The sequence below is a fragment of the Anolis carolinensis genome, chromosome 2 (assembly GCF_035594765.1).
Source record: "Anolis carolinensis isolate JA03-04 chromosome 2, rAnoCar3.1.pri, whole genome shotgun sequence".
Lineage (NCBI taxonomy): Eukaryota > Metazoa > Chordata > Lepidosauria > Squamata > Dactyloidae > Anolis > Anolis carolinensis.
In genome coordinates, this window is record NC_085842.1 from 131,817,906 (window position 1) to 131,836,680 (window position 18,775).

At 44.2% G+C, this 18,775-nt stretch overlaps 1 protein-coding gene across 2 annotated transcripts; it reads left to right on the plus strand.

The window, feature by feature from the left end:
• Positions 1-3,633: 3,633 nt before the first annotated feature.
• LOC100566925 (ankyrin repeat domain-containing protein 40) lies at positions 3,634-17,474 on the plus strand. 2 transcript variants are annotated; one of them, XM_062970550.1, is made up of 5 exons: positions 3,634-3,983; positions 5,760-5,908; positions 6,220-6,672; positions 7,818-7,993; positions 16,688-17,474. In XM_062970550.1, the coding sequence occupies exons 1-5, from the start codon at positions 3,865-3,867 to the stop codon at positions 16,826-16,828; spliced, it is 1,038 nt and encodes a 345-aa protein (XP_062826620.1). In that variant the 5' UTR covers positions 3,634-3,864; the 3' UTR covers positions 16,829-17,474. The 2 variants fall into 2 exon arrangements, with proteins under 2 accessions (XP_062826620.1, XP_062826621.1); XM_062970551.1 differs by lacking the exon at positions 3,634-3,983 and adding an exon at positions 5,440-5,596.
• The last annotated feature ends 1,301 nt before the right edge of the window (positions 17,475-18,775 follow it).

Genomic DNA, 18,775 nt, shown 5'->3' on the forward strand with positions numbered 1-18,775 from the left:
TTTGGATCTCCCCTCCCTCTGTTGCAATCTCTACAGCAGTGGTTCTCAACCTGTGGGTCCCCAGATGTTTTGGCCTTCAACTCCCAGAAATCCCAACAGCTGGTAAACTAGCTGGGATTTCTGGGAGTTGTAGGCCAAAACACCTGGGGACCCACAGGTTGAGAACCACTGCTCTAGAATAACAATAATGGATTTTAATGAGCCATCCCTGCTGTAATCCAAAGTATTTGGGTGTAGTTTGATCCTCAGTGGGCAAGGTCCATTGGATTTACAAAAGACCTGATCTGGGTGGGGTTGGTTTTTTTTTTTTTTTTTGCTTGTTTGCTTATAATTAGGAATCAACACAGCTGTCTTCAGTTTTGTATTCTCCTTGGAATTGCTGCTACAGTGACTGTAATGTGACAGTCTGCACTGCTCCACATATGCAGTTTCACTATACAGTATATGATTGTTGACCTCTTGCTTTATCACGTGGTTCTCAATGAATTTTCTTTTCTGTTGCATTATCTCTATAGCTTTTGTTTTAGCAACTAAGACCCTTGTGTCACATTAAACACTAATTCCATTGAGCATTAAGCTTGATATGCAACAGCCAGCTTCCTCAGACATGAAGCACAACAGCTGATTAGGGGCATGCTTTTAATATTGACCCCTCATGTGTTGATGTTGTTGATGTCTAGGCAGGTTTCATGCTAACCTGTGGCGATTGCAACAAATTCAGCGTTTTATTCAGCAAGGAATCCTCAAGAGGTGGTTTTGCCAGTTCCTTCCTATGAAATAGTCACCCCTCCGCTTCCATGGATTCGATATTTTTTTAAAAAACCAAAAGCAAAGTTTGGTTTTACTAGTTGATATAAGGGACTCCATTTCACTCTGCCTTTCTATGTTGTGGGACTTCAGCATCCATGAATTTTGGGATCTGTAGGGAGGCTTGGAACCAAGCCCAGTGGAGACCAAGGGCCCATCCTATGGCCTGCAGCTCTTCTTCATAAACTGTGGGTCCTGATCCTAAATGGGGCCCAAACCACACCTGGAATACTGTGTCCAATTCTGGGCACCACAATTGAAGGGAGATGTTGACAAGCCGGAAAGTGTCCAGAGGAGGGCGACTAAAATGATCAAGGGTCTGGAGAACAAGCCCTATGAGGAGAGGCTTAAAGAGCTGGGCATGTTCAGCCTGCAGAAGAGAAAGCTGAGAGGAGACATGTTAGCCATCATAGGGAGGAGGGAGCAAGCTTGTTTTCTGTTGCCCTGGAGACTAGGACTAGGACAATGGCTTCAAACTACAGGAAAGGAGATTCCACCTGAACATCAGGAAGAACTTCCTCACAGTGAGGGCTGTTCGGCAGTGGAACTCTCTGCCCCGGACTGTGGTGGAGGCTCCTTCTTTGGAGGCTTTTAAGCAGAGGCAGGATGGCCATCTGTCAGGGGTGCTTTGAGTGTGATTTTCCTACTTCTTGGCTGAAAGGGGTTGGGCTGGATGGCCCGTGAAGTCTCTTCCAACTCTTATGATATGCCCTTTTGATCATCTCTCAGGCCAAAAGGGGTAAATGGAAAAGGTTGAGGAAACTTTGGCCTATTGGTTGGCAGTCTCCCATCCAGGACGAAGCAGGGCTGACTGGGCTTAGCTTCCATGACGGGGCGGGACCTGGTGGCTTTGCCATCTATATATATAAAAGGATAAAGTTGCGGGCGCAGTGACTATAACAACAAAACTAAACATCCCAGAAATACGAAACTTAGCAACACAATGCAAAAGCCTTGCCTCCCGGTTACAACAACACAACCACACCACAAAACCACAACCCCGACCCACAAAACTCACAACAACACATCATGACTATAACAACACAACTAAAGGCCCCAGAAATATGAAACTTGGCACACAACTAAATGCCCCAGAAATACAAAACTTGACAACACAACGCAAATGCCTTTCCTCCCGGTTGTAACAACACAATCACACCACAAAACACAATCCGGACCCACAAAACTCACAACAATGCATCGTGACTATAACACCACAACTAAACGCCCCAGAAATATAAAACTTGGCACACAACTAAACACCCCAGAAATACAAAACTTAACAACACAACGCAAAAGCCTTGCCTCCCGGTTGTAACAACACAACCAAACCACAAAACCACAATCTGGACCCAAAAAACTCACAACAAAGCATCGTGACTATAACAACACAACTAAACGCCCCAGAAATACGAAACTTGGCGACACAACACAAAAGCCTTCCCTCCCGGTTGCAACAACACAACCACACCACAAAACCACCATCTGGACCCAAAAAACTCACAACAACGCATTGTGACTATAACAACACAACTAAACCGGATGGCCATCTGTCTGAGAGGTTTGGGTGGGTTCTTCCTCCATGACAAAAAGAAAGAAAGGGGTTGGACTGGATACAAACTACAAATTCCAGCACCCCATGGCATGGAGTCCATGCATTTCAATTAGAGGCCTCTTCCTTCTTTCTTTCCCCGCCATCCAACCCATTGACGCAGTTCCATGGCTCCGCAGGCAGGAAAGGCTGAGACGGATAGAACGAAGGAAGGAGGGAGGGAAGGGAAGCAAAGGAACGCCAAGTACAAGAGCCCTCCCTCTCTGTCCGGAAGGCCAAGAGCAAAAGGGAGAGAAAGACCATTGATCCGGTTAGATTTACCCTCTTTTCTGACAAGTGTGTTCTTATCAGCGAGCTCAGGATCGGAGAAGAGAAAGGGAACAGAATAGGAATAAAGGAAACAAGGAGAGCACCCACTCTATCTATCCATCCACTCATCTATCCATCCACTCACCCACTAATAAGAAACATCTACACAGGCAAGAATCAGCCATGCACTGAGTCTACAAGGCCATTCAGTGCTCATCCACCTCCCCAATCCCTACATTCACACTTGGCCTCCAAAAAAACAATTACAATAATAACAATGACAACAACAACAATAAGAATCTACACCATCACAGGCAAGAAGCAGCCAGGCACTGAGGTTGACAGGCCAGTCAATGCTACACTGGGCCTCCAAAAAACAATACAGTAGCATCTAACTTATCCAGCCTTCATGACCACTACAACAACAACAATAATAAACACCTACACAGGCAAAACAAAAAAAGACTATTGTACCACAATAAGATGTAAACCGCACTCACCAGAATCAGACATCACGATTAACAACAAACCAAAGACAACAGGGATCTCAAGCAATTATCAATCAACACAAAAATTGAAGAAGGTAACAGACTTCAAATACTACCACTAATGTGAGCATAAAGAAGGGTGGAGGTCACAACCTAATGTAAATACAACCTAATGTAGACTGACCAACACCACCAGACTAAGCCACAGCAACGCGTGGCCGGGCACAGCTAGTCTATTTATATATTACTCGCACTACTGCCCTGGGGGTGCGTGTTCAAGAGCGATTCCAGCGATTTGGCAACCTGTTGTAATGCTTGTTGTCCAGGCAAGGGCAAACTTCGGCCCTCCAGGTGTTTTGGACTTCAACTCCCACAATTCCTAACAGCCTACCGGCTGTTAGGAATTGTGGGAGTTGAAGTCCAAAACACCTGGAGGGCCGAAGTTTGCCCTTGCCTGTGTTGCTGTCGGCCTTTGCATCCCGGGGAGGGGTGGGGCTTGGGTGCGCCCCCGCTTCCCCCCGCCCAACAGACCCCTCTGTATGGCTCCTGCGTGGCGGCGAGAGGCCTCCCGTGGGCGGGGGAGGAGCCCCGCTTGCGCGGAACGGAGTCCCCGGCCAGGTGTGTCACCGCGAAAGGAGTCCCCCGCGGCTCAGGCAGGGAGGGAGGCCGGCTGCGTGCGGCGGGGCCCGCGGACTGGGCGCAGGGAGGATGGACGCCTCTCTGGAGCAGCGCCTCAGGGAAGCGGCGGCGCGGGGCGAGCTGGAGGAGGTGCGGGCGCTGCTGGGCCTCGGGGCCGGGCTGGACGCCCCCGACGGAGACACTGGCTGGTAAGGCCCGCCCTCCTCCCCCGCGGCGCCCACGCACCCACCCACTCCCCATCCTCTTCATGGCGGCCTCCTCCGCCAGCTCTGGACCCGCCCCGCCCCCCCCGGGTTGTTTCATTATAGTATACACCAGGCCTGGGCAGACTTCGGCGCTCCAGCTCCCAGCCTCTCTTAGGAATTGTGGGAGTTGAAGTCCAAAACAACTGGAGGGAGGGCCGAAATTTACCCATGCCTACTATAGAGGCAGAAAATGCCACAATATCTGCTTTGAGCCTGGTTTCCTGAGTCCAACTGCCATATATTCCAGTTCAAAGCAGATAGTGTGGGACTGTATTCAACTGCAGGAGAGTCTCACTTATCGAAGCTAAACGGGCCAGAAAAAGCTTGGATAAGCGAATATCTTGGATAATAAGGAGGGATTAAGGAAAAGCCTATTAAACATCAAATTGGGTTATGATTTTACAAATTAAGCACCAAAACTTCATGTTATACAACAAATTTGACAGAAAAAGTAGTTCAATACACAGTAATGCTATGTTGTAATTACTGTATTTATGAATTTAGCACCAAATGATCATGATATAGTGAAAACATTGACTACAAAAATGGCTTGGATTATCCAGAGGCTTGGATAAGCGAGGCTTGGATAAGTGAGACTCTACTGTAATTAGAAGTGTTTGTAATGTAATTGCATCTTAATTGCTTTTAGGGTATGTGTTGTAATGTGTTACTCATGTTTTAGTTTACTATGTCTTATTGGATTATTTTCATCTTGATTCTTAATTCTTTGTTGTAAGTTTACTGTTGTTACTGTGCATTATCATGTATTATTTTGATGTGTTTGTACTCATTTGAGGCACTGAATGTTCGTCTTTTTGTTTTGTGTCTGTAAACCACTCTGAGTCCCTTTGGGGAGCGAGGGCAGTCTAGAAATAAAGGATTGTTGTTGTTGTTGTTGTTGTTATTTTATTGTATGACACAGCAAATAAGATAGATATGCTGGATTTCGTTTTACAAAATCACAAGTCAAACACTTCCCAAGTGTCTAGGACTGTGTGATTATTATTATTATTATTATTATTATTATTAATAATAATAATTAGATTAGCTGGGAGGCGTTTGTCCCCACAGCAGCTACTTAGACCCAGTTCATCCCCACCTTCCTAAGATGTGAAGCCATCCCCTGTTTCCTTCACTCAATTTTCAGACAGTGTCATCTCTGCACTAATAACTATCCCATCCATCTTTTTTTAAATGCCATGGAAATCATATATCTGCCACATAATGTAGTTGTGCAGTTTGGCCTTTAGTCACTATGTCACTGACTCCACAAAGGACACAAAACATGACAAAACAATGTACGTATTTCATCGCATAATAGTCACCATCACATAATGGTTGCACTCTCCACCCGCATGTCTGCCCTTTGGAGTTATGGGGCTTTCCAGCCGAGGGAAGTCCTGTAACTGCAAAGATTATTCACCACAGAATAGTTGCACCCTCCTCCCCCCAAAAGGGGGGAAAGTATGAATATTGTGTAGTAAAACACAGTATTTTTGCATATCTCCTAAAAGATTAAGTCCCTCTCCTATTTCATCATCACAGAAACTGAGAATGTGAGGTTGAGAGAATGTCTTCACAATGCTCATTGAGTGCAAGCAGATAATTGGCAGCTTGGGGGGCATCCTTCAGAGGCAACAGGCAGCTGTGTCTTTTAGGTTGCTAACATGACTGTAGACACTTAACAATTGTTTAATAACCTGTTTTTCTCTTACATAGGACATGTTTGCACTGGGCTTGCAAACAGAACCACACTGAAGTGGTTGCTTATTTGCTGGATTCTGGAGCCAATAAGGAGATTTTCACCATTAATGGCGAGCTGGCAGCACATTTAACTTCAAAGAAAGAAATCAGAAAGCTTTTAGGAGGTATAATATTTCAAAAGTAACACAGTACATGAGATCAACAACAAGTTTCTTTTTATAGAAGAGTTCTTATACTCAAAAAACCTCATGATAAGAGAACCACAGAGTGGGAATCCATCTCCATTGAACTTTAGACAAGCTTAACATAGTCTATATAATTTTAATTGTTGTGTGTGTGTATGTCTAAATAACATATTTGTATTTTTTATCTTTGAAAAAAATGTATTTGGTCAGATGTTTTTCAGTAAGGCAATAGAGAATTCTGTTTATAATGCTTTTAAACTGAGAAAACATTGTACTTTTTTCTCCCCCAGTGGAAGAATGTCACAGTCAAGAAGTGGACGACTCAAAATGGCAATTCAGTGAAAATGATCTGTTTACTGACAAGGAAGAAAGGGATAGTGCTCTTGATGCCCCAGCACCATCAGAGCTGAACAGCATTGTCGTCACTTCCTTATCTGAGGGTAGACCCAACCTTTGCTCATCAGCAACTCAAGCTGAAGATGTTTGCACAGCCATCTCTTTGCAGAGTGGAGACTACAGTGAAGGGGACTTGCCTTCTTCTATCAGCGCCGGAGCCACAGCATTCACAGCACCTACAGCCCAGGACTGCCCTGCTTATCCCTCACCTGCAGGTCACAATGGAGTCCTTTTTAGCTTGGCTCCACCTCAACATGTACCTCAGCAAGGCAATGGCTCATTCACAAGCACTACACAGCCCTTACAGCCACTGTTTCATGCAGGGAACTTCCCATGTAATACACAAGGTACTGAAGAAGTGCTGTTTTCCATTATAATACCTTTTAACTGCCTAGAGATGAAAGTGTGCATCACTACCCAGTGTGCTTCAGGGGTACTTCAAAAGCATTCCCTTCTATTTCTTTACAGACAGTTGCCAGAACCTAAAGACAGGGCACCTAGATTTAAACTTTATGCTCAAAGGGGGGTGATTTTGTAAGGTCAGGGTTTCACTCATTGCCTCCGTGCTTCTCTTCTTCCATCCCATCCAAATTTTATTCAGAACTAATGATTCCAGACAGTGCAACCGCACAATGTGAGAGGCTTGTCAGGTGTTCATTGGGGAAGGTATCAACTAAATGACTTTATGGAACTTCTTTTGGTTTGATAGCAAAAAGGTCACATCTGCCCAGAGCTGACCTATTGAAATACATGTATGCCAACTCTCATACTTGCTGTGCAAGTGAATTCAAATGTTGAGAATGGGGCATACGAATTCCAGCTGTGTCCACATACCGTTTGAAAACATGACTGATGATATGGTTTATATAGGTCGACAAAAACCTATGCTAAGTCTGTTCGTCTTTATTATTTATTTATTTACTGCATTTATATCCCGCCCTTCTCACCCTGAAGGGGACTCAGGGCGCCTCACAAAAAGAGACACAATGAGATGCCGCATATACATACATAAGTAAAATCATCATATAAATTAAAACCAATAATTAAAAACATATCAGTCATAAGGCAAGTTAGATAAGTTAGTCTTTGATGAATCATGAGATAGCTTTTACTCTGCAAGTGATAACTAAGATAAAATTAGAATCAAATTATTTATCTGTCATTTATGTGTCATAATTGTACCCTGCTCTTCTTCAGCTCTTCTATATGGTTCCTGGGCAGTCTTCCACCTACTTAGGTTCAAGAAGAGAACTCATCATGTGCGGAGTAGTCTGTGACACCAGATAGTTGTCCATAGTGAGAGCTCTTGCATGATTTAAAAGCCAATTGCTTGGAGGGAAGGTGTACCATAAATTCAGGGCTTTATAAAATGTGCAAATAGGAGATATTTTGTCATGATTTAAACAGAATGATTGTCTTTTCAGCTTCCTTGCATTTTAGTGATGCTTACCTTCTTTAAAAGCACATTATCTCCCTTTCCAAAAACATACAGAATTGGTGCTTAAAGTAAGAATTCAGAATCCTAAGGATAATGACTTCATTGAAATTGAGCTGGACAGAGAAGACTTGACGTACCAGGGCCTGCTCAGAGTGAGTTGCTGTGAACTGGGCATTAATCCTGAACAAGTGGAGAAGATCAGAAAGCTACCCAATACGTGCGTAAGAAAGGTAAGAGATAGTATTTCAATGTAGAATTTTTCTTGAAGTTAACACATTTAGGTTGGACATGTTGGTGAAAATGGATCCCTATAGAACAGAGATTATACAAAATACTTCTCATTCTCAGGTAATAGATCATTTAAAGTGTCTCTGGTTTCTATTTATAAATTTGGCTTTAGCCTCCATCAAAAGCTTTTCATACAAATCAGCAATCTGGATGTTCTTGTGTACAAGAACATATCAGCAAACATAGAGAGTAACAAATGTATTGTTAGCAAAGGCTTAAGGCCCCTTTTCATTCCCAAATAGCAAACACATTGAAGTTGGTTCTTTATCTCATCATCTATATTTAATACTAGCTTGGGGACCCCGGCAATGCCCGGGTTATTAGAAGAAGGCATTATTTGTTTTGGGATGTTAAGTAATATCACTGAAGTTTGGTCCAGATCCATCGTTGGCTGGGTTCAGTGCTGTCTAGATAAGGGTGAACTTCAAGATTCCCAGGGCAATCACCCCAAACCCTGCCAGTATTTGCAGTTGGCCATGTTGGGTCTATGTGCCAAGTTTAGTCCAGAACTGTCGTCAGCTGGGTTCAGGGCTCTCTGGATAAGGGTGAATTACAACTCCCAGATCTGAGGTTAATCACCCCCAAACCAAGCCTGTATGCACAGTTGGCCATGTTGGGTCTGTGTGCCAAGTTTGGTCCAGATCTGACGTTAACTGGGTTCAGTGCTTTCTGAATGCAGATGAACTACAACTCCCAAAATCATGGTCAATTCCCTGCAGTATGTTCAGTTGGCCATGGGGCTTCTTTGTGCTCAGTTTGGCCCCAGGCCATTGTTCGTGGGGGTCACAGTATCAGTGAAGGTACTGCAAGTCCCATTATCCGTGGCAAGTTTGGTCCAGATCCATCGTAGGTTGGGTTAATAGTGCTGTCTCGATGTAGGTCAAGTACAACTCTTGTAAATCATGGTGAATTTTGCATGAAAGCCTTCACTTGGGTGGGGGGCAGAATTGTGTTTGTGAAGGACACTGGTAGATTTTGGGCTACATGTTCATGGCACTTCACTATAACCTGCATATATCAGTGGAGGGAGGGCCATTGGTGTCTCCTGCTCAGTGGGAACTATCACTGTTTGTGGAGGATTCAATAAGAACCAAGGAACTGTGAGTAATTTTGCCTATCTTCTCTCCCACTGCAACATCCTCAATTGATCCTCCAGTTTTATGGGGATTAGAGGTGGGGGGATCATTATGAAAGTTAAAAAAAAATCATTCCATCAATATTGGTGAGGTGACTGGGCGTGGCAGTATGTGTTTTCTCCTACACTCGCTTATTTGCTCACTTGGGCAGGCAAGGGGATGGGAAGCAAACTGGAGAGTGGTGAATGTAACGATGGAGGAGAGGACAGCAGATGATGTGTGGTGTAAGAGCAGCTGCTGTGGCCCTTTTCCACTGCTCTTGCCTTTCTCTGCCTGGTCCTGCTCTTTCCTCCTCTCCTCCTCTCCATCCCAGACCCTTCCTCCCCCAGCAAGATAGTGCATGAGCACCCTTACCCTGGCACCCCGGCACATCCCCATTGCGCCCCCCCCCCCCAACAGGGAATGTTAGTATTTGTATCCTCCCTCTCACACTTCCCTCCTTCTTCCTGCTCACTCCAGCGAGGAAACAGGCATGTGCACCATCTCATTCCCTTTCTCTCAGTTCACCTGAGAAAGAACCCTCCTCATCCCTCCACACATCTGAGCCAAAAATACACTCACACACTCAAAGGTTAAACTTGTAAATGTGGAGGAATGCCTGTATTACTCTTGAAAAGCCACGAAAATGCACCAATTAGGACTGGTGATGTCTTGCACCTCTTCTGCAAACTCAGGTGTTACTATTAAATAACTTTTGTTATATTCCTCCTATTTTTCTCTTTCATTTTATGTGCTTAAACTTTGCCCTTTTTATTACTTCTTTAGATAATTCATATTTGCAAGCATGACAAATAGCAATTTAATAACTAAACACAGCTGTCTATTCTAAACAATATCTGAAAAATATGATTTGAACCTTTTATCGTGGTGCATATTTTTCAAATAGCAATTTAAGTCATAATAGGTTTTATAAGCAAAACTAGCTGTGCCCGCCATGTGTTGCTGTGGCTTATAAGAATCCTTCGTTGGCCAGGTGGAATAGCAGTGAATAGACCTGTAGCCTTAAAGCCTGGCCGTTTACTTCTTATGGGAATAGTTATTTGGTGAGCTGGAATACGATGGAATAGACTTGCTGCTTGGAACGCGGGGTACTTGCATTCTAGGGCAATGGTTTTTTGGGCTGCTAGAATTGCAATGAATAGCCTCACTACTTCAAAGCCTGGCTGCTTGCTACTTAGGGGAATCTTTGGTTGGTCAGCTTCAATAGTACAGAGTAGAATCGCTGCTTCAAAGCCTGGCCGTCTTCTACCAAGGTTAATCCTTTGTTGGTCTGGCTGAATTGCACTGAATAGCCTTGCAACTTCAATGCCTGGCTGTGTTATACCTAGGGGAATCCTTGTTTGGTGAGTTGGAATAGCACCCTCAATCAAAGAGCCGCCTTGAAGCCTGGCTACTTCCTTTGTAGGGGAATCCTTGTTTGGCCAGCTTGAATTGCACTGAATAGTCTTGCAACTTAAAAGCCTGGCTGCTTTCTACATAGGGCATCCTTGCTAGGCCAGGTTGAATGGGACGAAGTAGCCACATGGCTTCAAAGCCTGGGACTTTTCTGCCAAGGGGAAATCCTGTTTGGCCAGGTTGAATAGCACTGAATAGCCTTGCTGCTTGCAAGCCTGGCCGCTTTCTATCTTGTGGAATCCTTGGTTGGCTAGGTTGAATAGCAATGAATAGTCTCAATGCGGCAATTATGAATGCTGCAATTAGTCACCTTAATTAGCATTTAATGGCATTGCAGCTTCAATGCCTGGCTGGGGGAATCCCTGGGGGATGCCTCCCTGGGGGAATCCTATGTTGGGAGGTGTTAGCTGGCTCTGGTTATTTCCTTTCTGGAATTTCCCTGTTTTCTGAGTGTTGTTCTTTTACTGGCCTGATTTTAGAGATTATATTGTTCTGTATTATACCACAGTAATTATATATTTTTAATCTTATATTATCTGCTTAGAACTGGATTATATGAGGCCCCTTCTACACAGCTATATAAAATCTACACTGAACTCTGGATTATATAGCTATGTGGAAGGGCCTTGGATCTACACTGCCATATAATACAGTTCAAGTCAGATCCATCTGTATTTTATAGGCAGTGTGGAAGAGACCTAAGTGAATCCTGTCTATCCCCTGGGCACAATTGTGGCTGAGGGGGTTGCTATGACATGAAGGGGGCAGGGCCTAAAGGCAGAGCCTACCCTTCTGACTGGCAGCCTGGGGGGAAACGGCTCTTCCTCATCCCCCCCCCCCCCGGCGCTTTCTAATTGGATGTCTATGTGTTCCTGTGTGTGTGAGGAGTGAGGGAAGTCCCTCCAAGAAGAACAGCTCTGGCAGCTGGCTCGCTCTCTATCTGCTCTTCTCCATGTGGGAGGCTCCCCCGTCAGCTGTAAATACAGTCGCCCCTCTCAGGGCAAGTGCACAGAGTGAAGGGAAAAGAGGGGACCATACCATTCTGGCCAAAAAAGGAGGGGGGGGGGAGTGAAAAATATAGGTCAATTTGGTTTTTTTTTGGGGGGGGGGGGAGGAGGGTTGAGTGAAGGACGTAACTTGAATGTGTTGGTGTATTGCGGCCAAATTTGGTGGCATTTGGTCCAGTGGTTTCGTTGTTAACTCGGTCCTAATTATGCACATTACATTTTTATATATATAGATAAGAGATTTATTATCCGACTGTAATAAATCCACCAGATGGCCTGCTATATCTCTTGATAAGACTGAACTTTGTATCACATCACCATGTTCTTTGCCAGCATGAGGAAACATTTAACTCTTAGTGGTTTATGTAGGAAAAGGAAATTGTATTGACAGCAGTTTTATTTAAAGGTTCAAGCAAAAAAGACAAGATCATTAAGTTGAATTGCTTTTATGGTTACAGGCCTTTTTAGTCCATATCCTGCAAAATCCATTGTAAAGTTGTTCTAAAACTGTAACCATAGATTTTAAGCAAAAGATGCCCTACCTGCATGAAACAGAAACTCTTCACTGATCTGTAAAAATTTTTGTTTAAGAAAAGAAACCTAATCTGGGGAAAAACCTGCTGCATCAAATACTGTGTTACAATCCAATTTCTGGAACGAGGTGAGGTCTTCTACAGACTGCCAGATGAGACTGCCAACAAACATTTAGGTCTGGGTTCAGCAAACCTTTAGAATAAAATTGCTCCCATTTTGTGATGCCAGGAACCTGTAGGGAAAAGAGATGGAGAAGGATCTCATACTGTCGAGCCTTATGCTAGGAATGTGCGAGGAAAAAGAGAATAACCAGTCTGAGTACACCCAGCTGGTCTCTTTCCTCAAGACTAAAGTAAACTTCACAGATGAATACTGAATACTGGAGATCAGCTAGTTTGGAGATGTGAAACAGTAGTATTTCTCAGGAATGGCAGAAGCTCCCCACCAATCTTTTTCACCAGGCATATGCAGGACTGCTGAGTCTAAGACTACTTCATGGGCCATTTTGGAAAAAAAAATCCAGTACCTCAAGGGTCCTTCCTGAAAGGCTGAGGATGGCTTTCTGGGTGATTCTCTATGTCATATGTGGAATGTCTCATGGAAGCCTGGAGGAAGGATATAAACCTTTCAGACTAGCCATGTTTGCTTTCAGAATAGCTACGTAGCTATTCAACCTCCTGTGGTCATTTTGAAGAAGGTGGGTTCTGTGTACCAAATAGGCCATTGATGTAGATTGTAAAATATCTGATGTGGCTGGGATTGGAAGGCTGTTCCTAATGGAGACATCCACAAGATTATCAAATTGGGGCACATCAGAGTAAACAGATGGCAGAGGCTCTCATCCCTTAGCTTTTCAATCACACTTGAAATTACTGGAATGCAAGGAAATTTGAAGAGTATTCCATTTGGCCAAAGGATGGCTAGGTTGTCAGGCATCTCTTCCTTTCAGCTTGTTTTTCTTTGCTGAGATGAAGAGGTCCTAACTTAGATAGTCCAGTTTGGTTAATACTTTTTTGAAGACTTGTCAAATTCCTGTACAGTGAGTCAGTCTGCTTAAAGATCTTTTCCGGATACCTTGTCCTTATTGATGCTGTTAGTATCTTCATTAGTCTGGAGACTATGGACATCATAGCTTTGACACGTTTAATCTCAACCTGTAATACAAGCATTTGTGTTCAGGTTTATCTAATCAGATTGGATGGATGGCTCCATCCACCATCAGTGAGCAAATGAGGTTAGCAGAAAGGGAGATTTTTAGGTTCTGCTCTTAAAGAATAGGTGGCCCCATGGCACTGAGTCCTGCAGGATAACATCTTGAGATAACTAGGAAGAGCTTCTATCACTTTTCTGGGTGCAGTGGATGACTCTGGAAAGATGAACACCATGTTTTCTGAGTTGAGGGTGGAGGTAGAGGGCAGTCTGAGGGAACCAGCTGGCTTTTAAAATTTTCACCCACTTATGACTGACGATGTACCAAGGTCAAGCATATATCACCCTGATAATTCCAAGATCAGAACGTCACAAAAATGCTTCATCTGGTTCTAAGCTTCCTAATTTGGGACAATTGTGTCTCTGTCTTTAGCACTAGTTAAAAATCTTTGTATGTTGCTGCCAGGGTTGGATAGAGGCACCAGTCTGGACTGATCATATCACTATTAACCTATGGTTACAGAACGACATATCTCTTAAGTACTAAGCTTTGCTGTGACCGGGCTAAACTAAGCAGAGGACTGCTGTTTAACAATATTGATTATATATTGCCTACAAGTTTCTATAAATAACCCTCAACCCTTGCCCCTCCCCCACCACCCCTTTAATACTTTGCACTTTATATATCTCCGTCCTTAGACCAATTAGTGCATGGCAATATTGATAAGAATAATAACATTGCCTCTTATACATACCGGGTGTGGTCTGGGAGTTATCATTTTGCTATACTACTAATTTAATCTAGTTTATACAGAGCTCATGAACATGGAGTTCTGGGAGGGGACTATAAGGGGTGGGAAGAAGGTACTGAGGAAGGAGGTGGGTGGGGAGGGATACTTGCATGGGCTTTAAGGTGCTCCTGGGAAAACCTTTTAATGGTGATGTTCTCACTATTGTTTTCTGCCTCAGTGAGCTACTTTAAGGAGGAGGGATCCACCTACAAAGGGAGGAGGGAGTTTTCTGGGGCCTGGACCATCGAGGTGATCCAGGGCAGGAGATGCGGGAGGAGGAGACAACATTATAACCAAATCAGGACGTAGGATATTTCTTACTGCCCCAAGATTGTCTCCTCCGGTAGGTAATTTGGTTGTCCATGGTGGCAATGCCCCCGGGCTGAAACTGCTGCTGTTAAACACCAGGTCGGTCAACAGCAAAAAATCTATTATTCAAGATTTGATCTTGGACAAACAAGCTGACCTTGGTGTGTATCACTGAGACTTGGTTGGACGAAACTGGGGGGGGGGGGGGGGAGGGGTTTAATCTCAGTGCAGTGGCAGATCAGACCTGGAGAGTGGGGAGGAGGAGTCGCAGAGGTCTATCGGGATTCCATCTACCTGACCAGATGCTCCATCCCACAGTTGGCCGAGTTTGAGTGTGCCTATTTAAAGGCAGGCAGACAGGACAGAATAGGAATTCTGTTGGTGTATTGGTCATTCCACTGCTCAACAGTTTTCCTACCTGAGCTAGCTGGGCTAGTATCCGCCTTGGCGTTAGGAGGTCCACCAGCTAATAGTGCTGGGGGACTTCAATGTCCATGCGGAGACTAGCCTGTAGGGAATGGCTCAGGATTTCATTGCCACCATGACAACCATAGGGTTGTCCCAAGTCATATCTAGCCTTACCCATGTTGCTGGACACACATTGGACTTTGTCTTCTGCACGGGATGGGTTGAAGACGGTGGAGTGGAGGAACTATCTACAGTTCTGTTGTCATGGACCTATCATTATCTGATCAGGTTTATACTTAACTGCTGCTCTGAACCTCTGCAGGGGTGGGGGGATCAATTAAAATGGTCTGCCCCAGGAGACTTATGCATCTGACAGCTCTTGGGGATTTTCTTGCCACCATGGAAGGTAATTATGTCGAAGCCTTGGCAGACCTCTGGAATGTGGAGGTGGCCAGGGCCGTAGACACAATTGCTCCTGAACATCCCCTTACACAGAGCAGAGCCAAATCAGCTCTGTGGTATAATGCAGAGCTGGTGAAAATGAAACAAATGTGTAGGCGGCTAGAGCGACAGCGTCAATTGCATACCAAATCTGACCGAACACTGATTATAGCATATTGGAAGTCCTACTCAGTGGCAATGAAGGTGGCTGAGAATTATTTCACATTGCATCTGCAAGAAATCACCCAGTGGAGCTCTTCCGGGTGGTCAGGGGGGCTCCTTCATCCAGATTCTCAGATAGGGACTCTGGTCACTTGGCGGTCCACTGTGAAGTATTTGCAAAGATAAAGTTGCTCAGATCCGCTATGACCTAGACATCTCTATTGATAGAGTCTCTGTGGATGTAACCAGATGCCTACTTGTTGGGTTTTAATGTATTCATTTCAGTTAGTGCAGCCCAAGGATGTGGACACGATATTAATGTGTTGGAAGCCGCTTTGGGTCCCTTCATGGAAGAAAAACAGGATATAAAGATTATCGTGACACCATGTTACTCGAGTTCTAAGACAGTTTGTCACTGCTGCTGAAGGATGGATAAGCAGTTTGTTTGCATAACCCCCTGGAGAATCATAGAACCCATTAGTATCCTGATTAAGATCTCAAGAGCTATGGCCAGGCCACAGTACAGCATAGTACTGATATTGGTCTTTCCCATAAGTGAAGCACATATAGTGATGAGTTGGAAGACCAGGTATGTGGAATATGCTTCAGTATGATCAATAGGCACCAGGAACTTCCTCTTCCTTGATGGACCGGGTCTCCATGCAATTTTTTCATATATTTCAACAACGTACTTTCTTGAAGTCTTGTATTTCTCAAGTTTTTTCCATGAGGGTGAACAAAACTGATACCTCTCTTTTGCTCCTCTAGTGATTATACTGGCTCATCTGGATGAGATTAGATTCCTCTTGTGCTGGTAGATCATTACCATTTCTGTTTTAAGGAATGAAAAGTCAGGCTACAGCCTGCCAGACTGCAATCTTGGAATTAAGTATTAAGGCAGAGCTGGCCATTTTTTACACATGGGTGGGCATTCTCAGAAGATAGTTGCTTCTGTTTGGAATGGATCCTCTGTGTTCCTTGTCCCACAAAGAGGGAATCTGAGAACCTGGATAACATAAAGCGTGAGAGAGGAATAGTGAAATGAGTTTGAAGGGTTTTTTTAATCCCTCTTCTGTTGATTTGGGAGTCCCTGTCTGGCCATCTTTAGAATTTAGACCAGTGGATCTTAGTGGGTTAGTTTGATCAACAGTTTTCTTCACCATGGTCATGAAAATCATTTTCCAGTAGCAGACATGAACATAGGTAGCTCTTTACAATATTCTGTCTGGTGCATTCTGTAATAAGATTACTCTCACAGTTAAAACTACTGTTGCCAATTTAACAATGTTACTTCCTCATTCAAGGATAAAGATGTCACCAGGCTTCAGGATTTTCAAGAACTGGAACTAGTATTGGAGGAAAACACCAGCTCATTCAGAAACGCAGTGATACCAACAATGGACAAACCCTGCTACAACACTAAAGCCGCAAAGCTGACATATTGAAAGCTAACAAAATACATTTAAAACTTTACATTCTTGTTAATTAATTTTTACTAGTGATTATTTTGATATACCTGTATTTCCCACTAGGATACATTTTAAATCGCTAGTCTTACTTGAGTGGAGGTAAAGGTCCAAACATCTGAAGCACATTTATAATAGCTTTTCATGTGATGTTGTCAAATGTACAAGCAGAGACAAAAAAAGTTCCTTTGTGGAAGAAAACTAGGTACCCCCTTTTTCCCTCAGGCAACTGCTCCCTGCCCCAAATTTGTTGAGCAGCGTGATCTTCCTGAGATTCCATGTTAAATACATTTCCATTTTGCAAGTAGATGTCCACTGTAATAGTAGTAGAATGTTAAGTAGCTTTTTTGTGTCAATAACACAAAGACTGACAAAATCATTGAAAACAAAACTTTAAAAGTGAAGATCCTCTTTTTTCCTGATAATCACAGTACCAAGAACTGTAACATTATAAACACACCTTTAGTTTCCCCATTGTCATTAATTTCAGGAATGTGATTGAGAGTTAACTGTGATACAAAGTTACGGTAACTTTTTGTAAGAAAAACATATCCTAAGCATTTTCTCCCACTACCTTGTGTACCCCAACCAAGTTTATTGTTGTATACAATTTAAACCTCAGCAGAAGATGGACAGGTTGCTTACCTGTAACCATGTTTCTTCGAGTGTACTCTGTGAATTCACACTAATGGAGAGGCTGCGCCTGCGCAGGTCCCAACGGAAACTCTTCCCAAGCTGAAGTTTAAATTTTGGCGGTAGCCACGCCCCTCCGTCCCCGGAGGGCATATAAGGCAGCCCTCGGCGTCTGCTCTCCAGTTCCTACGCCGCAAAGGCAACGAGAAAGGAAGAGGGTTTGCCAGAGGGGAAGGAAGGGCGGGCTTGTGTGAATTCACAGAGTACACTCGAAGAAACATGGTTACAGGTAAGCAACCTGTCCTTTTTCTTCGTGTACTCTGTGAATGCACACTAATGGAGACTAGCAAGCTTAGGTCTCGGAGGCGGGCTAAGCAAACCCCGACAACGAGAGAACTGTCCAAACAAATGTTTATTAAACATGAAAACATCAAAGAAAACCCTGGTCCAAGGACCCATTAAGGTATTGCATCAAACACACACCAAACACCGAAGGCAGTTCGGTCAGGCATGATATAACCCTTTAAGAGCACATGTGAAAAACAGGAAAACATCATTCCCCTAAGGGGGAAGGCAATAGCAATAAGGCACGGATCATCAGGAGAGTAGTGCAAACAAGTACCAAACAGGAAAAAACAGCAAGAGGGTCGCATGAGAAAAAACACCCACATAGAAGTCATAAATGCAGAAGGTTAGGACAAGCATGAGGATAAAACTGCTCTAGCAAAGGCTGAGTCCTTTAAAGTCCTTTGGTCTATCCTATAGTGAGACACAAATGTAAGGGGGTTGGACCAGATTGCTGCTCTGCAAATAGAGTCCAGTGGAATGCCCCTTAGAAAGGCAGTCGACGTGGAGAGACCTCTTGTCGAACGCGGGCGAACCGACGGAGGGGGAGGTCGTTTGGCTAGTTCATAGGCCAGTTCAATGGCCTGAGCAATCCAGTGTGAGAGTCTTTGAGAAGAAATAGGATTGCCCAGTTTATCTGGGGCATGGGCCACAAAAAGTTTTGGGGACTTTCGAATGTCCTTAGTACGGTCCCGGTAGAAAAGAAGTGCTCTACGCACATCAAGGAGGTGCAGTCTCCGCTCAAGGGGAGACGAGGGGTCCGGGAAGAAGGCGGGAAGGACAATGTCCTGGTTAAGGTGAAAGGCCGAGACCACCTTGGGAAGGAAGGTGATGTCCGGACGGAGAACGGCGCGGTCGTGATGAAAACGGAGGTAGGGTTCATCAACCCGAAGGGCCGCCAGCTCCGAGGGTCTGCGCGCTGAGGTTATGGCCACCAAGAAGGCAACT

Bases quoted from the DNA above. Each gene is read 5' to 3' on its own strand.
- LOC100566925 (XM_062970550.1), top strand. From the start codon at position 3,865: ATGGACGCCTCTCTGGAGCAGCGCCTCAGGGAAGCGGCGGCGCGGGGC. The intron at 3,984-5,759 runs GTAAGGCCCGCC...TCTCTTACATAG, and splicing joins CCCGACGGAGACACTGGCTG to GACATGTTTGCACTGGGCTT. The intron at 6,673-7,817 runs GTACTGAAGAAG...AAAAACATACAG, and splicing joins CTTCCCATGTAATACACAAG to AATTGGTGCTTAAAGTAAGA.